General features: G+C 41.5%; 1 protein-coding gene across 1 annotated transcript in view; it reads right to left on the bottom strand.

Annotated features, from left to right (window-relative positions):
- The window catches only part of LOC117316162 (lysine-specific histone demethylase 1B-like), a 47,248-nt gene extending 29,323 nt beyond the window's left edge, over window positions 1-17,925 (bottom strand). The window contains exons 1-9 of the mRNA XM_033870673.1: window positions 17,793-17,925; window positions 15,179-15,274; window positions 13,295-13,441; window positions 10,700-10,789; window positions 7,926-8,145; window positions 5,856-5,897; window positions 3,920-4,079; window positions 2,901-3,082; window positions 986-1,165 (exon numbers count right to left, since the gene is read on the bottom strand). Coding sequence (XP_033726564.1) covers window positions 986-1,165; window positions 2,901-3,082; window positions 3,920-4,079; window positions 5,856-5,897; window positions 7,926-8,145; window positions 10,700-10,789; window positions 13,295-13,441; window positions 15,179-15,201 — 1,044 coding nt within the window. The 5' untranslated portion in view covers window positions 15,202-15,274; window positions 17,793-17,925. The remainder of the gene's footprint in view (window positions 1-985; window positions 1,166-2,900; window positions 3,083-3,919; window positions 4,080-5,855; window positions 5,898-7,925; window positions 8,146-10,699; window positions 10,790-13,294; window positions 13,442-15,178; window positions 15,275-17,792) is intronic.
- Between the last annotated feature and the right edge of the window lie 1,921 nt (window positions 17,926-19,846).

The raw sequence follows: 19,846 nt of genomic DNA, 5'->3' as shown, positions 1-19,846 counted from the left end.
TACTAGTCAGTGTTGTACGTGATTTATGGGTAAGACGGCCGGTACTGTAGTTCTGTCTAAAACATACTACTCAGTGTTGTACATGGTTTATGGGTAAGACGGCCGGGACTGTAGTTCTGTCTAAAACATACTAGTCAGTGTTGTACATGGTTTATGGGTAAGACGGCCGTGACTGTAGTTCTGTATAAAACATACTAGTCAGTGTTGTACATGGTTTATGGGTAAGACGGCCGGGACTGTAGTTCTGTCTAAAACATACTAGTCAGTGTTGTACATGGTTTATGGGTAAGACGGCCGTGACTGTAGTTCTGTCTAAAACATACTACTCAGTGTTGTACATGGTTTATGGGTAAGACGGCCGGGACTGTAGTTCTGTCTAAAACATACTACTCAGTGTTGTACATGGTTTATGGGCAAGACGGCCGGGACTGTAGTTCTGTCTAAAACATACTAGTCAGTGTTGTACGTGATTTATTCTGTTGCACCTCTTTAGGAGAGACATCTTAGGGTTTTTCTACAAACTTTGTTTACCTGGCCATATCTTGGACGCACCTCTCTTGGTTAGTGAGATTACAAAATATCAAACACATTTGACACCTAAGAACTTTTAAATAAGTCAATAATGTTCTTCATCTGAACAAACTTGATACCCCCTCTATCCTAGGATGCCACTGGCCTAATATCATTATCCTGGGCGACTTTAGCACATTTGACCCCTGTGACCTGGACAGCAAGTCCAGATCATTCATTTGAACAAATTTGCATTCGTAGTCTTCCATTCAAGCATGCTACAGTCCCTACATCAGCCTCTGGGCATTTTGGTTATGGAGAAGAATTTGTTTAATTTGACCCCAGAAACAAACTTAACCAAAGTACTCACCTTAGGTAGTGTTTGATTACACCATTAGTACTCACCTTAGGTAGGGTTTGATTACACGATTAGTACTCACCTTAGGTAGGGTTTGATTACGCCATTAGTACTCACCTTAGGTAGGGTTTCCATACTTGGTAACTGGACTCCCTTCGGTATTGAGACTAGACCAAAGTTGATAAGACCTTTTCTGGTGAGATACCACAAGATTTTGTCCAGATTTTCAACGCAATAGATTCTGTTAACACCTCGACATATCAAGTAGGGCGCTGCTTTCTCTTTTGTCAGCCATTCCTGTTAAACAACACCAATATCACAATTAAAACGAGAGACCTGAATATAGCCATCTTTGATTTATGACTGTAGATTTATGACTAGATTTATGACTAGATTTATGACCAAATTTAAAATACATGTATTTTTTAAAGAAACTTAAAGCAGCATTTGTATAACTTTTGTTGTCTGATGGATTAATTAATTAAATCAGATTAATTAATTGACAAAGTCAGGATCAGACCACCTGTAGTTACATGAACAGGTGTACTGTATCTTTAGTAATACCAGAAACAGGCCAAAGCAATTGTGGATAATGTCAAATGCACTTTAAAAACAGCAGAAGTTTTGGTATCTCAGAGAGACGAAATCTCTCACTATCAGTGGTGGGTAGTAAGACAGACCAGGATTTCACACCACAAGTGGTGGTGGGCAGTAAGACAGACCAGGATTTCACACCATCAGTGATGGGTAGTAAGAAGGACCAGGATTTCACACCACAAGTGGTGGTGGGTAGTAAGACAGACCAGGATTTCACACCACAAGTGGTGGGTAGTAAAACAGACCAGGATTTCACACCATCGGTGGTGGGTAGTAAGACAGACCAGGATTTCATACCATTAGTGGTGGGCAGTAAGACGGACCAGGATTTCACACCACCAGTGGTGGGTAGTAAGACAGACCAGGATTTCATACCATTAGTGGTGGGCAGTAAGACGGACCAGGATTTCACACCACAAGTGGTGGTGGGTAGTAAAACAGGCCAGGATTTCATACCACAAGTGGTGGGTAGTAAGACGGACCAGGATTTCACACCACCAGTGGTGGGTAGTAAGACGGACCAGGATTTCACACCACAAGTGGTGGGTAGTAAGACGGACCAGGATTTCACACCACAAGTGGTGGGTAGTAAAACAGACCAGGATTTCACACCATCGGTGGTGGTGGGTAGTAAGACAGACCAGGATTTCATACCATTAGTGGTGGTGGGTAGTAAGACAGACCAGGATTTCACACCACAAGTGGTGGGTAGTAAAACAGACCAGGATTTCACACCATCGGTGGTGGTGGGTAGTAAGACAGACCAGGATTTCATACCATTCGTGGTGGTGGGTAGTAAGACAGACCAGGATTTCACACCACAAGTGGTGGGTAGTAAGACAGACCAGGATTTCACACCACAAGTGGTGGGTAGTAAGACAGACCAGGATTTCACACCACAAGTGGTGGTGGGTAGTAAGACAGACCAGGATTTCACACCACAAGTGGTGGGTAGTAAAACAGACCAGGATTTCACACCACAAGTGGTGGTGGGTAGTAAGACAGACCAGGATTTCACACCACAAGTGGTGGGTAGTAAGACAGACCAGGATTTCATACCATTAGTGGTGGGCAGTAAGACAGACCAGGATTTCACACCACAAGTGGTGGGTAGTAAGACGGACCAGGATTTCACACCACAAGTGGTGGGCAGTAAGACAGACCAGGATTTCATACCACAAGTGATGGGTAGTAAGACGGACCAGGATTTCACACCACAAGTGGTGGGCAGTAAGAAGGACCAGGATTTCATACCATTAGTGGTGGGCAGTAAGACGGACCAGGATTTCCTCCACAAGTGGTGGGCAGTAAGAAGGACCAGGATTTCACACCACAAGTGGTGGTGGGCAGTAAGACAGACCAGGATTTCACACCACAAGTGGTGGTGGATACTAAGACAGATTATACAACATACAGACAACTATAGTCTACTTACTTTGATATTTAGATTCCATAGAGTAATACAAATGTTTCTGACAGCCAGGAAGATGGTGGGAGTTTGAGAGAATTCTACGAACTCATCCAGCTCAGCTTCCTCTAATGTATCAGCAGGAACTCGGCAAGCCATGTCTGTGGTACTGTCGGCATCAGTGAAAGGACAAAGATACGGCAGCATTACTGTCAACAAAATATGGTCACAACAAAACAATTGCAAACAAAGCAATTCGGCAAATTACTTTGCCTCACTGAATGTGAGATTTCACGCCAAGAACGTACAGTAAAGCTGAGACAAACAATGTTCTTTCATACAGATCAAAGGTCAAAATATAGATTGGAGTGACCCAATTTTCAGGCATGACACTCTGCCTCACCTAGGTCAACCCATGCCCAAGTAAGAGCTTCCAGACTGGTGACAAGTAGTGTAGTAACAGTGCTTTTTTCGGGGCCGATTTGGGGCCGAATTTCGGCCCCATTCCCCATGTCAAAATTGGCTATTTTTCCCAATCTGACCAGTTAAAATTCCCAATCGAATGATCTACAAACAAAATGTCTTTAAAAATTGGGATGGTGCCATCCAGTCTACGTTTTTATTGGTTATTCTGGCCTGATCAAGGGAGAAAATGCTCTAGAGACTAAACAAATATAGCATAAATCCATATTTGTGTCTACTTGTTATTTTTATCATTATGTCCATTTTTCCCCATTTACCTGAGGCCGCGCATTTTTTTCCAATCCCAAAGCCATAGGCCCCATTCCCAAAGTAGTGAAAAAAAAGCTCTGAGTAAATAGAGCCTGGACCAAATCTTTGTTTGGTGTTGGACCAAGGTCAAAATATAGGTCAAAGTGACCTATATTTTTATATATATGTGACACACTTATGTACCCCCATGCTGTGGTATGAGGTGGTAAAACTACACTGTATAGTTTGTCACTTCTACTACATATCAAGTCAAGTGTTTCTCCAAATCTCAGAATTACACATCATAACTATGAGACAGGTCAAATCCATGTTACCTGGTGATTTGGTTTCCTGGAAGACTTCTGTGTCCATAGGACTCATGCCGACTCCGTTTGGTATGTACGAGGTAAGGAAGGGCCATGCTGGAGAACTCTTCATGTAGGAGAGACAGCGCATCAGACTCACCCAGGACAAGTCCCGCGTCAGATCTACCCGCTAAAACAACAACATCCTCACATCAGACTCACCAAGGACAAGTCTCGTGTCAGATCTACCCGCTAAAACAACAACATCCTCACATCAGACTCACCCAGGACAAGTCCCGCGTCAGATCTACCCGCTAAAACAACAATATCCTCACATCAGACTCACCCAGGACAAGTCCCGCGTCAGACCTACCTGTTAAAACAACAACATCCTCACCCAGGACAAGTCCTGCATCAGATCTACCTGCTAAACTACAACATCCTCACATCAGACTCACCCAGGACAAGTCCCGTGTCAGATCTACCCGCTAAAACATCAACATCCTCACCCAGGACAAGTCCCGTGTCAGATCTACCCGCTAAAACAACAACATCCTCACATCAGACTCACCCAGGACAAGTCCCGCATCAGATCTACCCGCTAAAACAACAACATCCTCACATCAAACTCACCCAGGACAAGTCCCGTGTCAGATCTACCCGCTAAAACAACAACATCCTCACATCAGACTCACCCAGGACAAGTTCCGCGTCAGATCTACCCGCTAAAACAACAACATACTCACATCAGACTCACCCAGGACAAGTCCCGCGTCAGATCTACCCGCAAAAACAACAACATCCTCACATCAGACTCACCCAGGACAAGTCCCCGCGTCAGATCTACCCGCTAAAACATCAACATCCTCACCCAGGACAAGTCCCGCGTCAGATCTACCCGCTAAAACATCAACATCCTCACCCAGGACAAGTCCCGTGTCAGATCTACCCGCAAAAACAACAACATCCTCACATCAGACTCAGCAAGGACAAGTCCCGCGTCAGATCTACCCGCTAAAACAACAACATCATCACATCAGACTCAGCAAGGACAAGTCCCGCGTCAGATCTACCCGCTAAAACAACAACATACTCACATCAGACTCACCCAGGACAAGTCCCGCGTCAGATCTACCCGCTAAAACAACAACATCCTCACATCAGACTCACCCAGGACAAGTCCCGCGTCAGATCTACCCGCTAAAACAACAACATACTAACATCAGACTCACCAAGGACAAGTCCCGTTTCAGATCTACCCGCTAAAACAACAACATACTAACATCAGACTCACCCAGGACAAGTCCTGCGTCAGATCTACCCGCTAAAACAACAACATACTCACATCAGACTCACCCAGGACAAGTCCCGCGTCAGATCTACCAGCTAAAACAACAACATCCTCACATGACAGACTCACCCAGGACAAGTCCCGCGTCAGATCTACCTGCTAAAACAACAACATCCTCACATGACAGACTCACCCAGGACAAGTCCCGCGTCACATCTACCCGCTAAAACAACAACATCCTCACATCAGACTCACCCAGGACAAGTCCCGCGTCAGATCTACCAGCTAAAACAACAACATCCTCACATCAGACTCACCCAGGACAAGTCCCTGCGTCAGATCTACCCGCTAAAACATCAGACTCACCCAGGACAAGTCATACCCGTCAAGGGGGTCTATCATTTTCAGGTGAGTGATTTGATGACCCTGGCTGTTAATAAGACGTTAAAAAAATAAACCAACTTGATACAAAATTGTAAATTTTCAGGTGTGATCTTTCCAAAGTGGGTGATTTGATACAAAATCGTAAATTTTCAGGTGTGATCTGTACAAAGTGGGTGATTTGATACAAAATTGTAAATTTTCAGGTGTGATCTGTACAAAGTGGGTGATTTGATACAAAATTGTAAATTTTCAGGTGTGATCTGTCCAAAGTGGGTGTTTTGATATGTCTACCTGGTCCTCTGGATAACTACAAGCTTCTTCTTGGCACATTTTCTACAAAGAAAAGAAATCACTAGTTAGATATATCTGTTTATATTAGTTTCTACTGGTGTCAGTCTTAGTAAAAGGAGTTGTTTTCATGGGGACAGCGATTTGGTTGTGGGGACAGCGATGTGGTCGTGGGGACAGCGATGTGGTCGTGGGGACAGTGATGTGGTCGTGGGGACAGCGATGTGGTCGTAGGGACAGTGATGAGGTCGTAGGGACAGCAATGTGGTCGTGGGGACAGTGATGTGGTCGTGGGGACAGTGATGTGGTCGTAGGGACAGCGATGTGGTCGTGGGGACAGCGATGTGGTCGTGGGGACAGCGATGAGGTCGTAGGGACAGTGATGTGGTCGTGGGGACAGCGATGTGGTCGTAGGGACAGTGATGAGGTCGTAGGGACAGCAATGTGGTCGTGGGGACAGTGATGTGGTCGTAGGGACAGCGATGTGGTCGTGGGGACAGCGATGTGGTCGTGGGGACAGCGATGAGGTCGTAGGGACAGTGATGTGGTCGTGGGGACAGTGATGTGGTCGTAGGGACAGTGATGAGGTCGTAGGGACAGTGATGTGGTGGTGGGGACAGTGATGTGGTCGTGGGGACAGTGATGTGGTCGTGGGGACAGTGATGTGGTCGTGGGGACAGTGATGTGGTCGTGGGGACAGTGATGTGGTCGTGGGGACAGTGATGTGGTGGTGGGGACAGTGATGTGGTCGTGGGGACAGTGATGAGGTCGTAGGGACAGTGATGTGGTCTTGGGGACAGTGATGTGGTCGTGGGGACAGTGATGTGGTCGTGGGGACAGTGATGAGGTCGTAGGGACAGTGATGAGGTCGTAGGGACAGTGATGAGGTCGTGGGGACAGTGATGTGGTCGTGGGGACAGTGATGTGGTCGTGAGGACAGTGATGTGGTCGTGGGGACAGTGATGAGGTCGTAGGGACAGTGATGAGGTCGTAGGGACAGTGATGAGGTCGTAGGGACAGTGATGTGGTCGTGGGGACAGCAATGTGGTCGTGGGGACAGTGATGAGGTCGTAGGGACAGCAATGTGGCCGTGGGGACAGTGATGAGGTCGTAGGGACAGTGATGAGGTCGTAGGGACAGTGATGTGGTCGTGAGGACAGTGATGAGGTCGTAGGGACAGTGATGAGGTCGTAGGGACAGTGATGAGGTCGTAGGGACAGTGATGAGGTCGTAGGGACAGCGATGTGGTCGTGGGGACAGTGATGTGGTCGTGAGGACAGTGATGTGGTCGTGGGGACAGTGATGTGTTGGTAGAGACAGAAGTATAGTACATTCCTGTGGCATATTGAAGGAGAAGTTAGTCTAAGGTCTATTATCTACAAACACAGTGGAAATGTGATAAGTTATTAATGGTTTGAATCAATGTTTATATCTCGACCTGGCTGATACGGATACATATGTAGATCTGCATTCATTGAAGACACTGACGTTGTTCAATAAGTCAACATTCCTCAATGACTAAAAATAACTTCACCATCACTGCTAGTAAATATATAGAGGATATTTAACAGTGTCTTCAGTAATACCAAATAAATTTCACGAGTGGGGCTAATATTTTGATATTTTTCACGAGTGCGCAGCACGAGTGAAAAATATCAAAATATTAGCTACGCGAGTGAAATATATTTGGTATTACTGAAGACACTGTTAGATATTCTGTTTATTACATTTTTTATCAACGAAAACCCTACCCGGTATGCTAACTAGGACTACAGCGATAATTTGTAAACAAAAAAAGTAGTTTCCCCTGTCCAGGTGCTGACATATATGTCGGGCTTTCTGATTGGTCAATCATTTTGGTATTTTCTAATCATTAATTTGATTAGTCAAATCAGCAAAAGTGATACTTTTCACTAGTGAAAAATATGATATAGTGAAAAATATGATATTCTTCACTAGTGAAAAATATCGCTTTTATAGAATGACTAACTTTTGATATTTCACTGTTAAAAATGTAATAAATATTCATTATTGGAACGATTCTGCCTTAATGACGTTATGATCAAAAATTACCTTGACACCTGAGGCAGTCATCCCACACACATATTTACGCATAAAATCTGGCAGCAGTGTGGCATCCCTAGAGAGTTGTCTCCACTTGGCACAGACGGAGCACTGTACCCAGTAAGGTAGGACTTGATCACACATGAAGATGTGAATATTTGAATCACCACGTCCATATTTACACCAGACCCGTTTCCAGCTGGCATATGTTTCGTATCCACTTTTATGGCTGTTCACAGAAAAATACAATAGAAATAAAATGAACAAGAGGCCTTATTGGGCACACCATGGCTAGTATTGACTAACCTTTACTAACTTAGGAATATTCTGTTGACATAACCCTTTTAAATCAAGTTAATGTACATGTATATATTTCAGCAGTAATCCTATTTTAACCTTCTCACGCTAGAAGAATTACGCTAAATTATAACTATGTTAATTAAACTTTCTATAAACAGTTTCTAATAAGAATTTTGACTTGACAATTCAGTGTGCCTTATAAAGTATACTTACAGTATGTGATCATATTGAATAATTATACAAGAGTTATCCAAGCCTTTTTTTATTCAAGAAATATTTTAAGAATTTAATAAGTAGAATTGTGTAAAATAATAGATACTATATACAGTGCACTCTGTCCAAACCGGACTCTGTCCAATCCGGATATTTGTCAAAACCGGCCAAATAATTTGGTCCCGAAAATTCCCTTCTTTATTTATAGTAAATAAACTCTGCATAATCCGGACTCTGTCTATTCTGTAATCCGGCCACATATCTACTCTGTATAAACCGGCGTCGGTCCCATTGATGTTTCCCTGGTAGCGGTAGCTTCAAGGGCTCCCGACAGGTGTTTATACAGTTGTAATTGCAGGGCATCCAGTAGGATTAAAATCTCAAGAGTCAGTGACCCTCAGCTTTGAAATCCTGAGAGTCAAATCAAAATCCTGAGAGTCAAAATATGAAATTCTCAAACTTGACGGTTAATCGTTTCCGAATGTAAACTGATAAAAGCGTTTTTTTTTTATAATTACATTTAATTGAAAATTCAAAAGAACTTAGTTCATCTTAATTTATTATCCAATTGTTGTTTATATTAGGTAAATAAAAGTGTTTTAAAAATTTAAACTTTTCTTTTAATTATATATTTTTGTTTGAATAAAGCACAATTAAAACATATATTTTTTTTTTATTTAATTTAATCACAAATAAATTTCTTGTAAAGCTTTTAACAAATAAACTTGTATCACAGTTTTCTTGCTGAAATTATGTTTAAATGTGTTACAATGGTTAAGCATAATTTATAAAACCATCTTTTTTTTTCTTTTTTTTTTTAATCTGCTCAGCCTCTAGAGGTTATTTTTGTATTCAAATCATGTTTTCATATTTGCCGCCAAAATGTAACAGGAATGATTTACGCTTCCCACCCTGTCAAATGCACTGCAGAGGTCATGTATATGTAAGGTTATTCAGGTTAACAACAAAATGGCTGCCGCCTGTGTTGGCATCATGCAAACTAGGCCTGCTTACGATCTCATTCTTGTTATGTACATAATTGAAAGTTATCACAAACATATGTTACATTAATTTGTTGGGATGGAAATCTACTATAGCTTACTTATTTCAATTATTAAAATGTGATTGCTTAGAATAAAGTACAGATCGGCCTCTACAAGTAGGTACAGTGGATACTTTACCTGTGCCCCAATTTGGCAATCGGCAGCGACTGTTGGATTAGTCACAGTGGCTCTTTTAATTGACTTCTAGGGGTATTCTACTAATTAGTGTCACTGACCATAGCAAATATACCCTTTGTTGAGCCTGGTTATTGGACAACACATAAGACTAATCACAGTGGTGGTCAAAAATGTGAAGCGTCAGATTGACGCACGGCATGCAAAAGTTGTGCGTCAAATTAAATTTTGCTGCGTCATTGACCAGAGGTCTCAGGTTAATGGATGCCCTGAATTGCCTCACAGGTATATTAATAATTGACCATTAAACGTCATTGTCCACAGGTGGCTACGCTGGAGAAACACCTAAACAGTTGCTAGGTACAATAAAGAATGCATTTTTGTCAATTTATACCCGTAATGTTGCGCGTTTGTAAATGTATCGTAATTAAGATGTTTCATGCTGGCTGGCTTCCCCTTCACGGACCTCACTACACGAACGTACCCGGATGAGGAAGTCGGAGATGATGGTGACACCTTTTGTATTACTCCGTTTCTATTATCAACAAACATGGATCTCACGACAGCCGCCGACATTAAGGACCAATTAGAAATCGAGGCTTATTCCTCAGATTTGGGAATCTGCACTTGTTGAAAGTGTCAGATCAGTTGATTGTTCTGACTCGGTGGAAGGCCTCTTAAAACAAACATCAATCTGTGATTGTTTTCAACCGATGTAACGTACACATAGTGTCATATTGCCAATGTTGAATTAAATTATGTTATTCAATTCAAAGTTTGTATATGCATGGATAATGCACAATGACATCTTCTCTTGAAATATATCTTTTATTATTATTATTTTTTTTGTATTCAACGACGATATCAAGTAGAATCTCTACAATCCGGAACTCTCTACAAACCGGCTTTATTTTGTGGTCCCAAAGGTGTCCGGTTTAGACAGAGTGCACTGTACATGTAATAAGGAAAGACAACAGTTGTGGTAAGTTTTGACATAATAAAAATTTTATCAATAAAGGTTCCTCTGGATAAGTCTGCCGAAAAAACACTGGTAATTATGATACCAACAGTAATATGTATATTGTGTTGTACCTTCTGTAGTAATGTTCAAAACACTCGTTACAGAAATGTTCGCCAGCGGACACATGATACCAGCGGGATGTGTAGCCATTCCCAGCACACCTATAAAACAGAAATTCAAGGTTAATATGGTTCCAAATATGATTCTGTTGACATGGCAATTTTAGTTCAACATTAATATATCCCTTTTTGGCCGTGTCCCTCAGCCTTATTGAGTCCACTCAACCTAATGTTGCTACCGACCAAATTTAATCATTTCTTTATTTGTACAGAAGAACAATGGTGCAGATTAACAATGTAGCGTTGTTTCCACTATTGTGAACCAGCCCTCCATTTCTAGTTCCTTTACACATTGCCCCTCTTCTCCCCATTATGTCAGACCCCGCCCCTCCACTCCTAATTCTGTCAGACCCCACCCCTCCACTCCTAATTCTGTCAGACCCCACCCCTCCACTCCCAATTCTGTCAGACCCCACCCCTCCACTCCTAACTCTGTCAGACCCCACCCCTCCACTCCCAATTCTGTCAGACTCGACCACTCCACTCCCAATTCTGTCAGACCCCGCCCCTCCACTCCCAATTCTGTCAGACTCGACCACTCAACTCCCAATTCTGTTAGACCCCACCCCTCCACTCCTAATTCTGTCAGACCCCACCCCTCCACTCCCAATTCTGTCAGACCCCACCCCTCTACTCCCAATTCTGTCAGACCCCACCCCTCCACTCCCAATTCTGTCAGACCCCACCCCTCCACTCCCTATTCTGTCAAACCTCAACCCTCTACTCCCAATTCTGTCAGACCCCACCCCTCCACTCCCTATTCTGTCAAACCTCAACCCTCTACTCCCAATTCTCTCAGACCCCGCCCCTCCACTCCCAATTCTGTCAGACCCCATCCCTCCACTCCCTATTCTGTCAAACCTCAACCCTCTACTCCCAATTCTGTCAGACCCCATCCCTCCACTCCCAATTCTGTCAAACCTCAACCCTCCACTCCCAATTCTGTCAGACCCCACCCCTCCACTCCTAGTTCTGTCAGCCCCCACCCCTCCACTCCCAATTCTGTCAGACCCCACCCCTCCACTCCTAGTTCTGTCAGACCCCACCCCTCCACTCCCAATTCTGTCTGACCCCACCCCTCCACTCCCAATTCTGTCAGACCCCACCCCTCCACTCCCAATTCTGTCAGACCCCACCCCTCCACTCCTAGTTCTGTCAGACCTCACCCATCCACTCCTAATTCAGTCAGACCCCACCCCTCCACTCCCAATTCTGTCAGACCCCACCCATCCACTCCTAGTTCTGTCAGACCCCACCCATCCACTCCTAATTCTGTCAGACCCTGCCCCTCCACTCCCAATTCTGTCAGACCCCGCCCCTCCACTCCTAATTCTGTCAGACCCCAACCCTCCACTCCTAATTCTGTCAGACCCCACCCCTCCACTCCCAATTCTGTCAGACCTCACCCCTCCACTCCCGATTCTGTCATACCCCATCCCTCCACTTCCAATTCTGTCAGACCCCACCCCTCCACTCCCAATTCTGTCAGACCCCGCCCCTCCACTCCTAATTCTGTCAGACCCCACCCCTCCACTCCCAATTCTGTCAGACCCCACCCCTCCACTCCCAATTCTGTCAGACCCGACCCATCCACTCCTAGTTCTGTCAGACCCCACCCATCCACTCCTAGTTCTGTCAGACCTCACCCCTCCACTCCTAATTCTGTCAGACCCCACCCCTCTACTCCAAATTCTGTCAGACCCCAACCATCCACTCCAAATTCTGTCAGACCCTGCCCCTCCACTCCCGATTCTGTCAGACCCCACCCCTCCACTCCCAATTCTGTCAGACCCCACCCCTCCACTCCCAATTCTGTCAGACCCCACCCCTCCACTCCTAGTTCTGTCAGACCCCACCCCTCCACTCCTAGTTCTGTCAGACCTCACCCATCCACTCCCAATTCTGTCAGACCCCACCCCTCCACTCCCTATTCTGTCAGACCCTGCCCCTCCACTCCTAATACTGTCAGACCCCACCCATCCACTCCTAATTCAGTCAGACCCCACCCCTCCACTCCCAATTCTGTCAGACCCCACCCCTCCATTCCCAATTCTGTCAGACCCAAACCCTCCACTCCTAGTTCTGTCAGACCTCACCCATCCACTCCTAATTCAGTCAGACCCCACCCCTCCACTCCCAATTCTATCAGACCCCACCCATCCACTCCTAGTTCTGTCAGACCCCACCCATCCACTCCTAATTCTGTCAGACCCCACCCCTCCACTCCTAATTCTGTCAGACCCCACCCCTCCACTCCAAATTCTGTCAGACCCTGCCCCTCCACTAAAAACTAAATGGACAACAAGTGATCAGGAGACAGCTACATATAAAGATGGAGAAATATTCTTCGAATACCTTGTAATAAATAGTGATGACAAGGATTATTTAGACGACGGACGAATCAAAAGGCAATCTGAATAGCTCGTCATCATCAGATGCTTGGCTTAAAACACTGTACCAAAGAAATCAATGTCGAGACTACAATATGATGTAACAGATTTTGTTGGAATAACAACGATACTTTGTGTTGTGACTTATATTCCTTACTTTTCTGAAGATCCTGCAAAACAGATCGGGGCTTTACTAGGACATCCAGCTCGCTCACATTTACGGATTTGTTTTCGGACGCCCCCGGCCTCCTCTTCCTCATCTCCATTGCCGTTTGACTTCCTCTTATGGGCCCGGGAGGACACCCTATAAATCAAACATTATATCACAGAACATCATAAGAGTCTGTCATTATTATTTTAATATTTAATAAGGAAATCAAGATTTGTTATAAATTAGTTAACACAACAAAAGCATTGATTCCTAATGACTGTTATTCGGTTACAAAATAATAATAAATATAACTGTGACAGCTAGGTTTCCTTTTATAGTATATACAGCTGGGTACGCCATTGAAACATTCCTTTTTTAAGAACGTCGTTGTGGTATAATTATTTCAGCTTTGGTTATTGCTGGCTAGGCGATTGGGTGCCGTAGATCGTGAGTTCCAGGCCCGGTCAGGGCACGAGTCAAAAAGTTGTCTTCCTTCGTCATTTGTGTTACTATGTTATATATCTACTTATTAGCACAATGTATCATATACACTGTGTTGGTGACAACTTGCCGTCATGTGATCAATTCCTGTTGATATTTCTCGAGTATTCTAGCAGCATACAAATAAAATGAAACTGCGAACGGTCTCTGGTTTAGCTACATTAGACATAACCGACATTTTGGCTGATGATCACATGATTAGTCACATGAGAGCTGAGGTTATCCCATGGAATGTTTGGCTGCAAAGCTATTTATAGAATTGTAAACATTTGACAATGTAACACGGTTGGTTTTAGGCTTTTATGACATGTTTCTGCATATGATCTCAGGATGAACATACCAGTCTAAGACATGTGATTATAATTAGTTTCTCTGTGGACGCACGTAAATTTTGCCGACGATCAAACAATTTTTTTTAAACTTTTGTTTTCAAGGCAGGATTGAGACAGAACTATCTAATCCTATGCCAACAAAATTGCATAAAATGATGAGGAAAATGTTTAAAATAGTCTAGAATACCGAATATTCATATTTCATTTTAAATGATTGCAGTAAACACGGGAACCATCAGTAAAATTGTGTCAATAATTGCTGTTAAAATAGGAACTATATTAGGCTGCGGATGAATATCATTTTGTATTACAGAAAGGAGAAATTGTTAGCCGGAAACAAAAGTGTGACTAACAAAATTTACCCACCACGACTGTAACGGCAGGTGCCAAAGGCATCCAGACATTAAAAATATGATACATTATATCATATTACATTATATTTATTATATTATACAGCTGTGCATGTACACTGTTTTACCTACTACATAGATATCATATATATTATCATATAACATTATATATATCATATATCACATTACATTATATATATTATATATCATATTACATTATATATATTATATATCACATTACATTATATATATTATATATCATATTGTACATTATATATCATATTATACAGGGCTTTTCCTCACTGGTTTGGTAAGGGCCTTTTCCTCACTGGTTTGGTAAGGGCCTTTTTGTCACATTTTGGGAAGAAAATTGGTGAATTGGTAAAGACTTTTTCAGGAGTAAACTGCAAATTTTAGGAATTTGGCTTAAATATGAATTAATTTCAATTGGGAATGGGGCCCATTATCGGCCCCAAAAAACCCACAGAAAAAGCCCTGTTATATTATATATATTATACAGCTAGCGTTGGGTACGCTGTTTTACCTGCTACACAGATATCATATATATATATTACATTATATATCATATAACATTATATATCATATATCACATTACATTATATATATTACATATCATATTACATTATATATATTATACAGCTAGCATTGGGTACGCTGTTTTACCTGCTACATATTGTTTACTTTACCTAGACGAATTTGTTTGATCCATTTTTCTACTATAATCCAATCATGACCCCGTGTTCAAATCTAGGTTTGTATCTTAGCTTGCTTTCACTCAGAATCTGTAAATTAAAAAGATATTATGTGATATATATATATATATGTTTCATTGGAATCTGCTCAGCGGTTTTGGAAGAGCTGTGTCTGGACAATAAAAACCTATTAATAGTGACAAGTTACCATGGCAACGAAAAGTTTGGAATTTAAACAGCTGCATGCCCATCTGCACATGTTCCCTAACATTCCTGTGAAATTTTGTGAAAATCAGTTCACAAGTTTAGGAGGAGTTGAGCCTATGAATAGTGCCCAGTAACCATGGCAACCAAAATTTTGGAATTTAAATAACTGCATGCACATCTACATATGGTCCTCTCTATTTGTGTGAAGTGTCATTGGAATCTGCCCTCTGGTTAAGGAGGAGCTGACCTGACAAGATGTGTCTACAGACAGACAGACGGACAGACAACCCAATTCCAGTATACCCCCCTAACTTGGTTGAAGGGGTATAATTAATGTAAATGTTTAATTAAGACACAGACCTATATGTGACATGTACAAATTTTCCTGGAGACTAAAACAAAATTTGGATGACTTAATTATTCCATTTTCAGTGACATGTAGGCTCAAAGTACTTACAAGTTGTGATGATGTAGCTCATACCTGGTATTTAATTTGGCGTAATCAAACATTTTTAATACAATTTATTAACTCATCATCCTACTGTCACATCTAAAAACCTTTCATTAGCACATATATTCCAATGTTATACCACTCGCCATATATATTATAGAACTGTCATTGATGCTAGCTAGTCCAAATATGGTATTTGTGACCATATATGGATAAAGATACGTACTCTGATAAACAAAACGGGAAAAAACCATCAGAAAACATTTAACCAGTTGTTTTACAAGTCATGATCAGGTGAAGGAAATGCATCTTACATTGTGTAATGATTAAATTTCAGAATGTTTTATCCCTCAGCTTGCCTACTGAGGTATATAACTCAGAAATCTGTTTATCTGCAGGAAATCTCATAATTAGCATATATCAATTTTGATTTCCTTATAAAGGAAATTGACCTAGAGATTTGTATCAAAGATGGAGGCACATTGGAACTGATTTCTCTGTGTATCTTGTTTGTTTTGGATTTTATCATTTATGGTCAAAGAAATGACGTAATGTGAATTTAATTTTGATAATAGATACATCCAGAATCATCAATTTACATTAATTTCTTCTCCGAGAAAACTATAATCACACACATAATACCGCTCGGTGTGAATAACTACATTTTTTGTACTTGCTACATTGCTGGTAATGGGACTGGTTTCATACCCTACCTGAGAGCAGTGTACAGGTTGGGGAAAAACCACCAACTTGCGTATAATGCCCAAACTCAATTAACCCAGTTGGAGTATGGATAAGTCACCAAAATAGCTAAAATTGCTTAAACAGTGAATTTTGCAATACATTTATTATTTAACGGTGCATTAATTTATTTTACAAGGTACAAACACGACAGCTACAATCCAGACTAATAACATACTGTTCTACCAAATGATACACCAAAATATATATTAGCCGTCAATCACACATCAATTCTCATTTCAGTAGACACCAGAACTAGACATGCTCATGTAGCGGGACTGGACTGGGTTGATCATCGGTGACTAGATAGCTCAAATGGTAGAGCATCCGGCTAGTGTTCGGAGGTCTCGGGTTCGAACCCTGGTCTGGGCGCTATATTTTCTTCTCTCCTGTTACAAGATTGGCGCCCAACTAAAATACCCATGATGGTGGTATTAGGGTCTCGTGTGACTTCGAGGGCAAAGACTTGGAAAAGGGAGGGAGGTGTGTAGCGGGACTGGACTGGGTTGATCATCGGTGACCAGGTAGCTCAAATGGTAGAGCATCCGGCTAGTGTTCGGAGGTCTCAGGTTCGAACCCCGGTCCGGCCGCTATATTTTCTCCTCTCCTGTTACACACATATACACTCATTCAGACATTTCTCTGCTACGAAGGACATACACATACAAATACTCATTTTTCCCATACACAATAACACAGTGGAATCTCCTACCTGTAGCACCAGTACTTTACACTACGTAACACTTGAGGACTTCAAGGCACATATCCCCTACGCACACCTTGAAGTCCTCACACACATTAAATAAACAAATATTTTTACCTTTATCTTATCTGCACTAATATAATTTTTAAAAATCACTGTATATATAACACTATTCACGTTCTTAGCCAAGCCTAATGTAATAGTCATTTTTGACGGAATTGGGAAAACGAAGATGTGCCCCTGTAACTTGAAAAAGTTGAAACTTTAAAGTGGTTTTTGCTATTTTTAGTAACAAAGCTTTACCTCCATTGGCGTATAATAGGCAAGTTCGTGGTTTTCCCAAACCTGCTGTAGGTAGGGTATGCATTTTTATTTTACATCTGCAGGCTCAGGGACTTGGCATCTCCCAACCCATGGAAGCCTATCCACATATGCCTTCTGTTTATAATAGTGGTACGTAACAATGAGAACGCGTGCTTTCATTATCATAAATTCGTGGCATATACCTGTTTGGGATGATTAGTCCTGTAATATGCACGCTTTGTGACAAGCATAACAAACTGATATTCTTTTTATCATGTAAACAACTTCTGCAGAGCAAACGTTGGCCTCTCTTTCGCGGTAAAATATTGTCAACTTCCTGGGAAGGGGGATAACTCTCATCAGTCTGTCGAACTGCGCTGCTCGCGAGTCATTTCTCGTTTATCGATTACTTTTGCCTGAAATAACGGACTACTTTATAATTCTGACAATTTCAGTGTTTTAGTGATGTTGACTTGGCATGATATGATCACAGGTACATGTCTAGTCTATATTAAAATACCAGAAATACCTAGACTATATATAAAGACAAAATCTGGACATAAGAGAGTTACTAAATAAGGAGGGTAAACCATTTTTAAAACATTCCAGGCTACTGTTTGTATAATTATGACTCAAATATGTTATTTTCATTTGTTACTTTAAACTTTCTCAATATTAATATATATATTCTATCTTTTTTTTTTCTTATTCACAATTTTTCAAAAGTGTACTTTATTACAACCAACATCTCGTTTTTGATGCTACTAACTTGCATAAAAATATTACTTGCATTTATACGATTAAGGTTACATGATTATCGATTTATCATTGAAATTTTAAGGTAATTACGCCATTCATGTATTACATGACAGTAATTCAAAAGCTCAAGATACGCGCCTCGTATGTCACACCCTAAAATAGTAAATGTTTGTTATATCGATAGATAACTCATATATTTTTCTATTTGTTATTTTTTTTTACCAGTACACGAAATTACTGCATTTTCAACTTCAAAAAAAAGCGAGGTTGCCGTGAAGAAGTTTGTGCTATTCCGACTACCATTGATGAGGTGACGTTAGTGATATTATAGCCAAAAAATCTATATATTGTCAGTCCTGAAATACACGATTTAAATTCTGTTGTGCGTTTTTTCCAAAACTTTCCTTTTTGCCGTGGTAAATCATTTAAGAAGGAAACACATGTAAAAGACTTCGGTGTATGGCTCACTCGAAATTTTTCATTACATATGTGTTTAATAAGTGGTTGGTAAGGCCATGCCAATGCTTGAATTTACAAACTTGTCTGTTTTCCGTTCTCGTTATATAAAAGGCCTACTTTGGTGGAAAGAATTCCTGGTATTATACAATGGGGTGTCGATGATGAGTTTAGAGGAATGGTCTATGCCAGACGTTGAGTTTGGATCAGATGCTAGCTTGACAGGCTGTGGTGGTTTTTTCAAAGGGAAAAGATTCCATGCCGTGTTCCCACAGTTCATTCTTACACATGACCTCAGTATTAACTGCCTAGAGCTTCTCACAATAGTGGTATGTGTCAAGTTATGTTATATACTTAGCAACACAAATGACGAAGGCAGACAACTTTTTGACTCGTGCCCTGACCGGGCCTCGAACTCACGATCTACGGCACCCAATCGTCTAGCCAGAAATTTAAATACCCGCAGCTTCTTAAAAAAGAACGTTTCAATAGCGCAGTGATACAACATAAGTATAAAATATCACAGTTCGTTATGAATGTAACACAGACATATATGTACAAAAGTATTGACTAGTGGGGAAAAAATGCTGTAATCGAACTTTGAACCCAGTGAGAGACAAATAAAACATATCACAGTCTGTAACAAGATCAAAAGTATTAAAATTACATTGAATCCTGTTTAAAACACTATACTTTCTAATATTTAGGCGACTTTTCTGACAGTAAAACTGAATAAAACGGGATGATCGTAGATTACGACCGGGTATTAAAGACACATTTACTCAACTAAATAAGGACAGTCAAATACACTATTTACACATTCGAAAAGAAAAACACAGTCTAAATATACTCGCCTTTGTTCGAGGCTTGGAAGTTGGTATGAGATGATATGAATACCTGGATCGCAATGTATTTACATACATGGATACGAATTGTACATATATATATTTCTCTCAGTACAAGTATGACAGGAAAATCAAATCAGATATTGGCACTATGACTGATCCACAATGGCCGGAGCGGTGGGACCAAAAAGCGTTAA

Source organism: Pecten maximus, chromosome 18, assembly GCF_902652985.1.
Source record: "Pecten maximus chromosome 18, xPecMax1.1, whole genome shotgun sequence".
Taxonomy (NCBI): Eukaryota; Metazoa; Mollusca; class Bivalvia; order Pectinida; family Pectinidae; genus Pecten; species Pecten maximus.
This window is presented reverse-complemented; position numbering and strand designations above follow the sequence as displayed.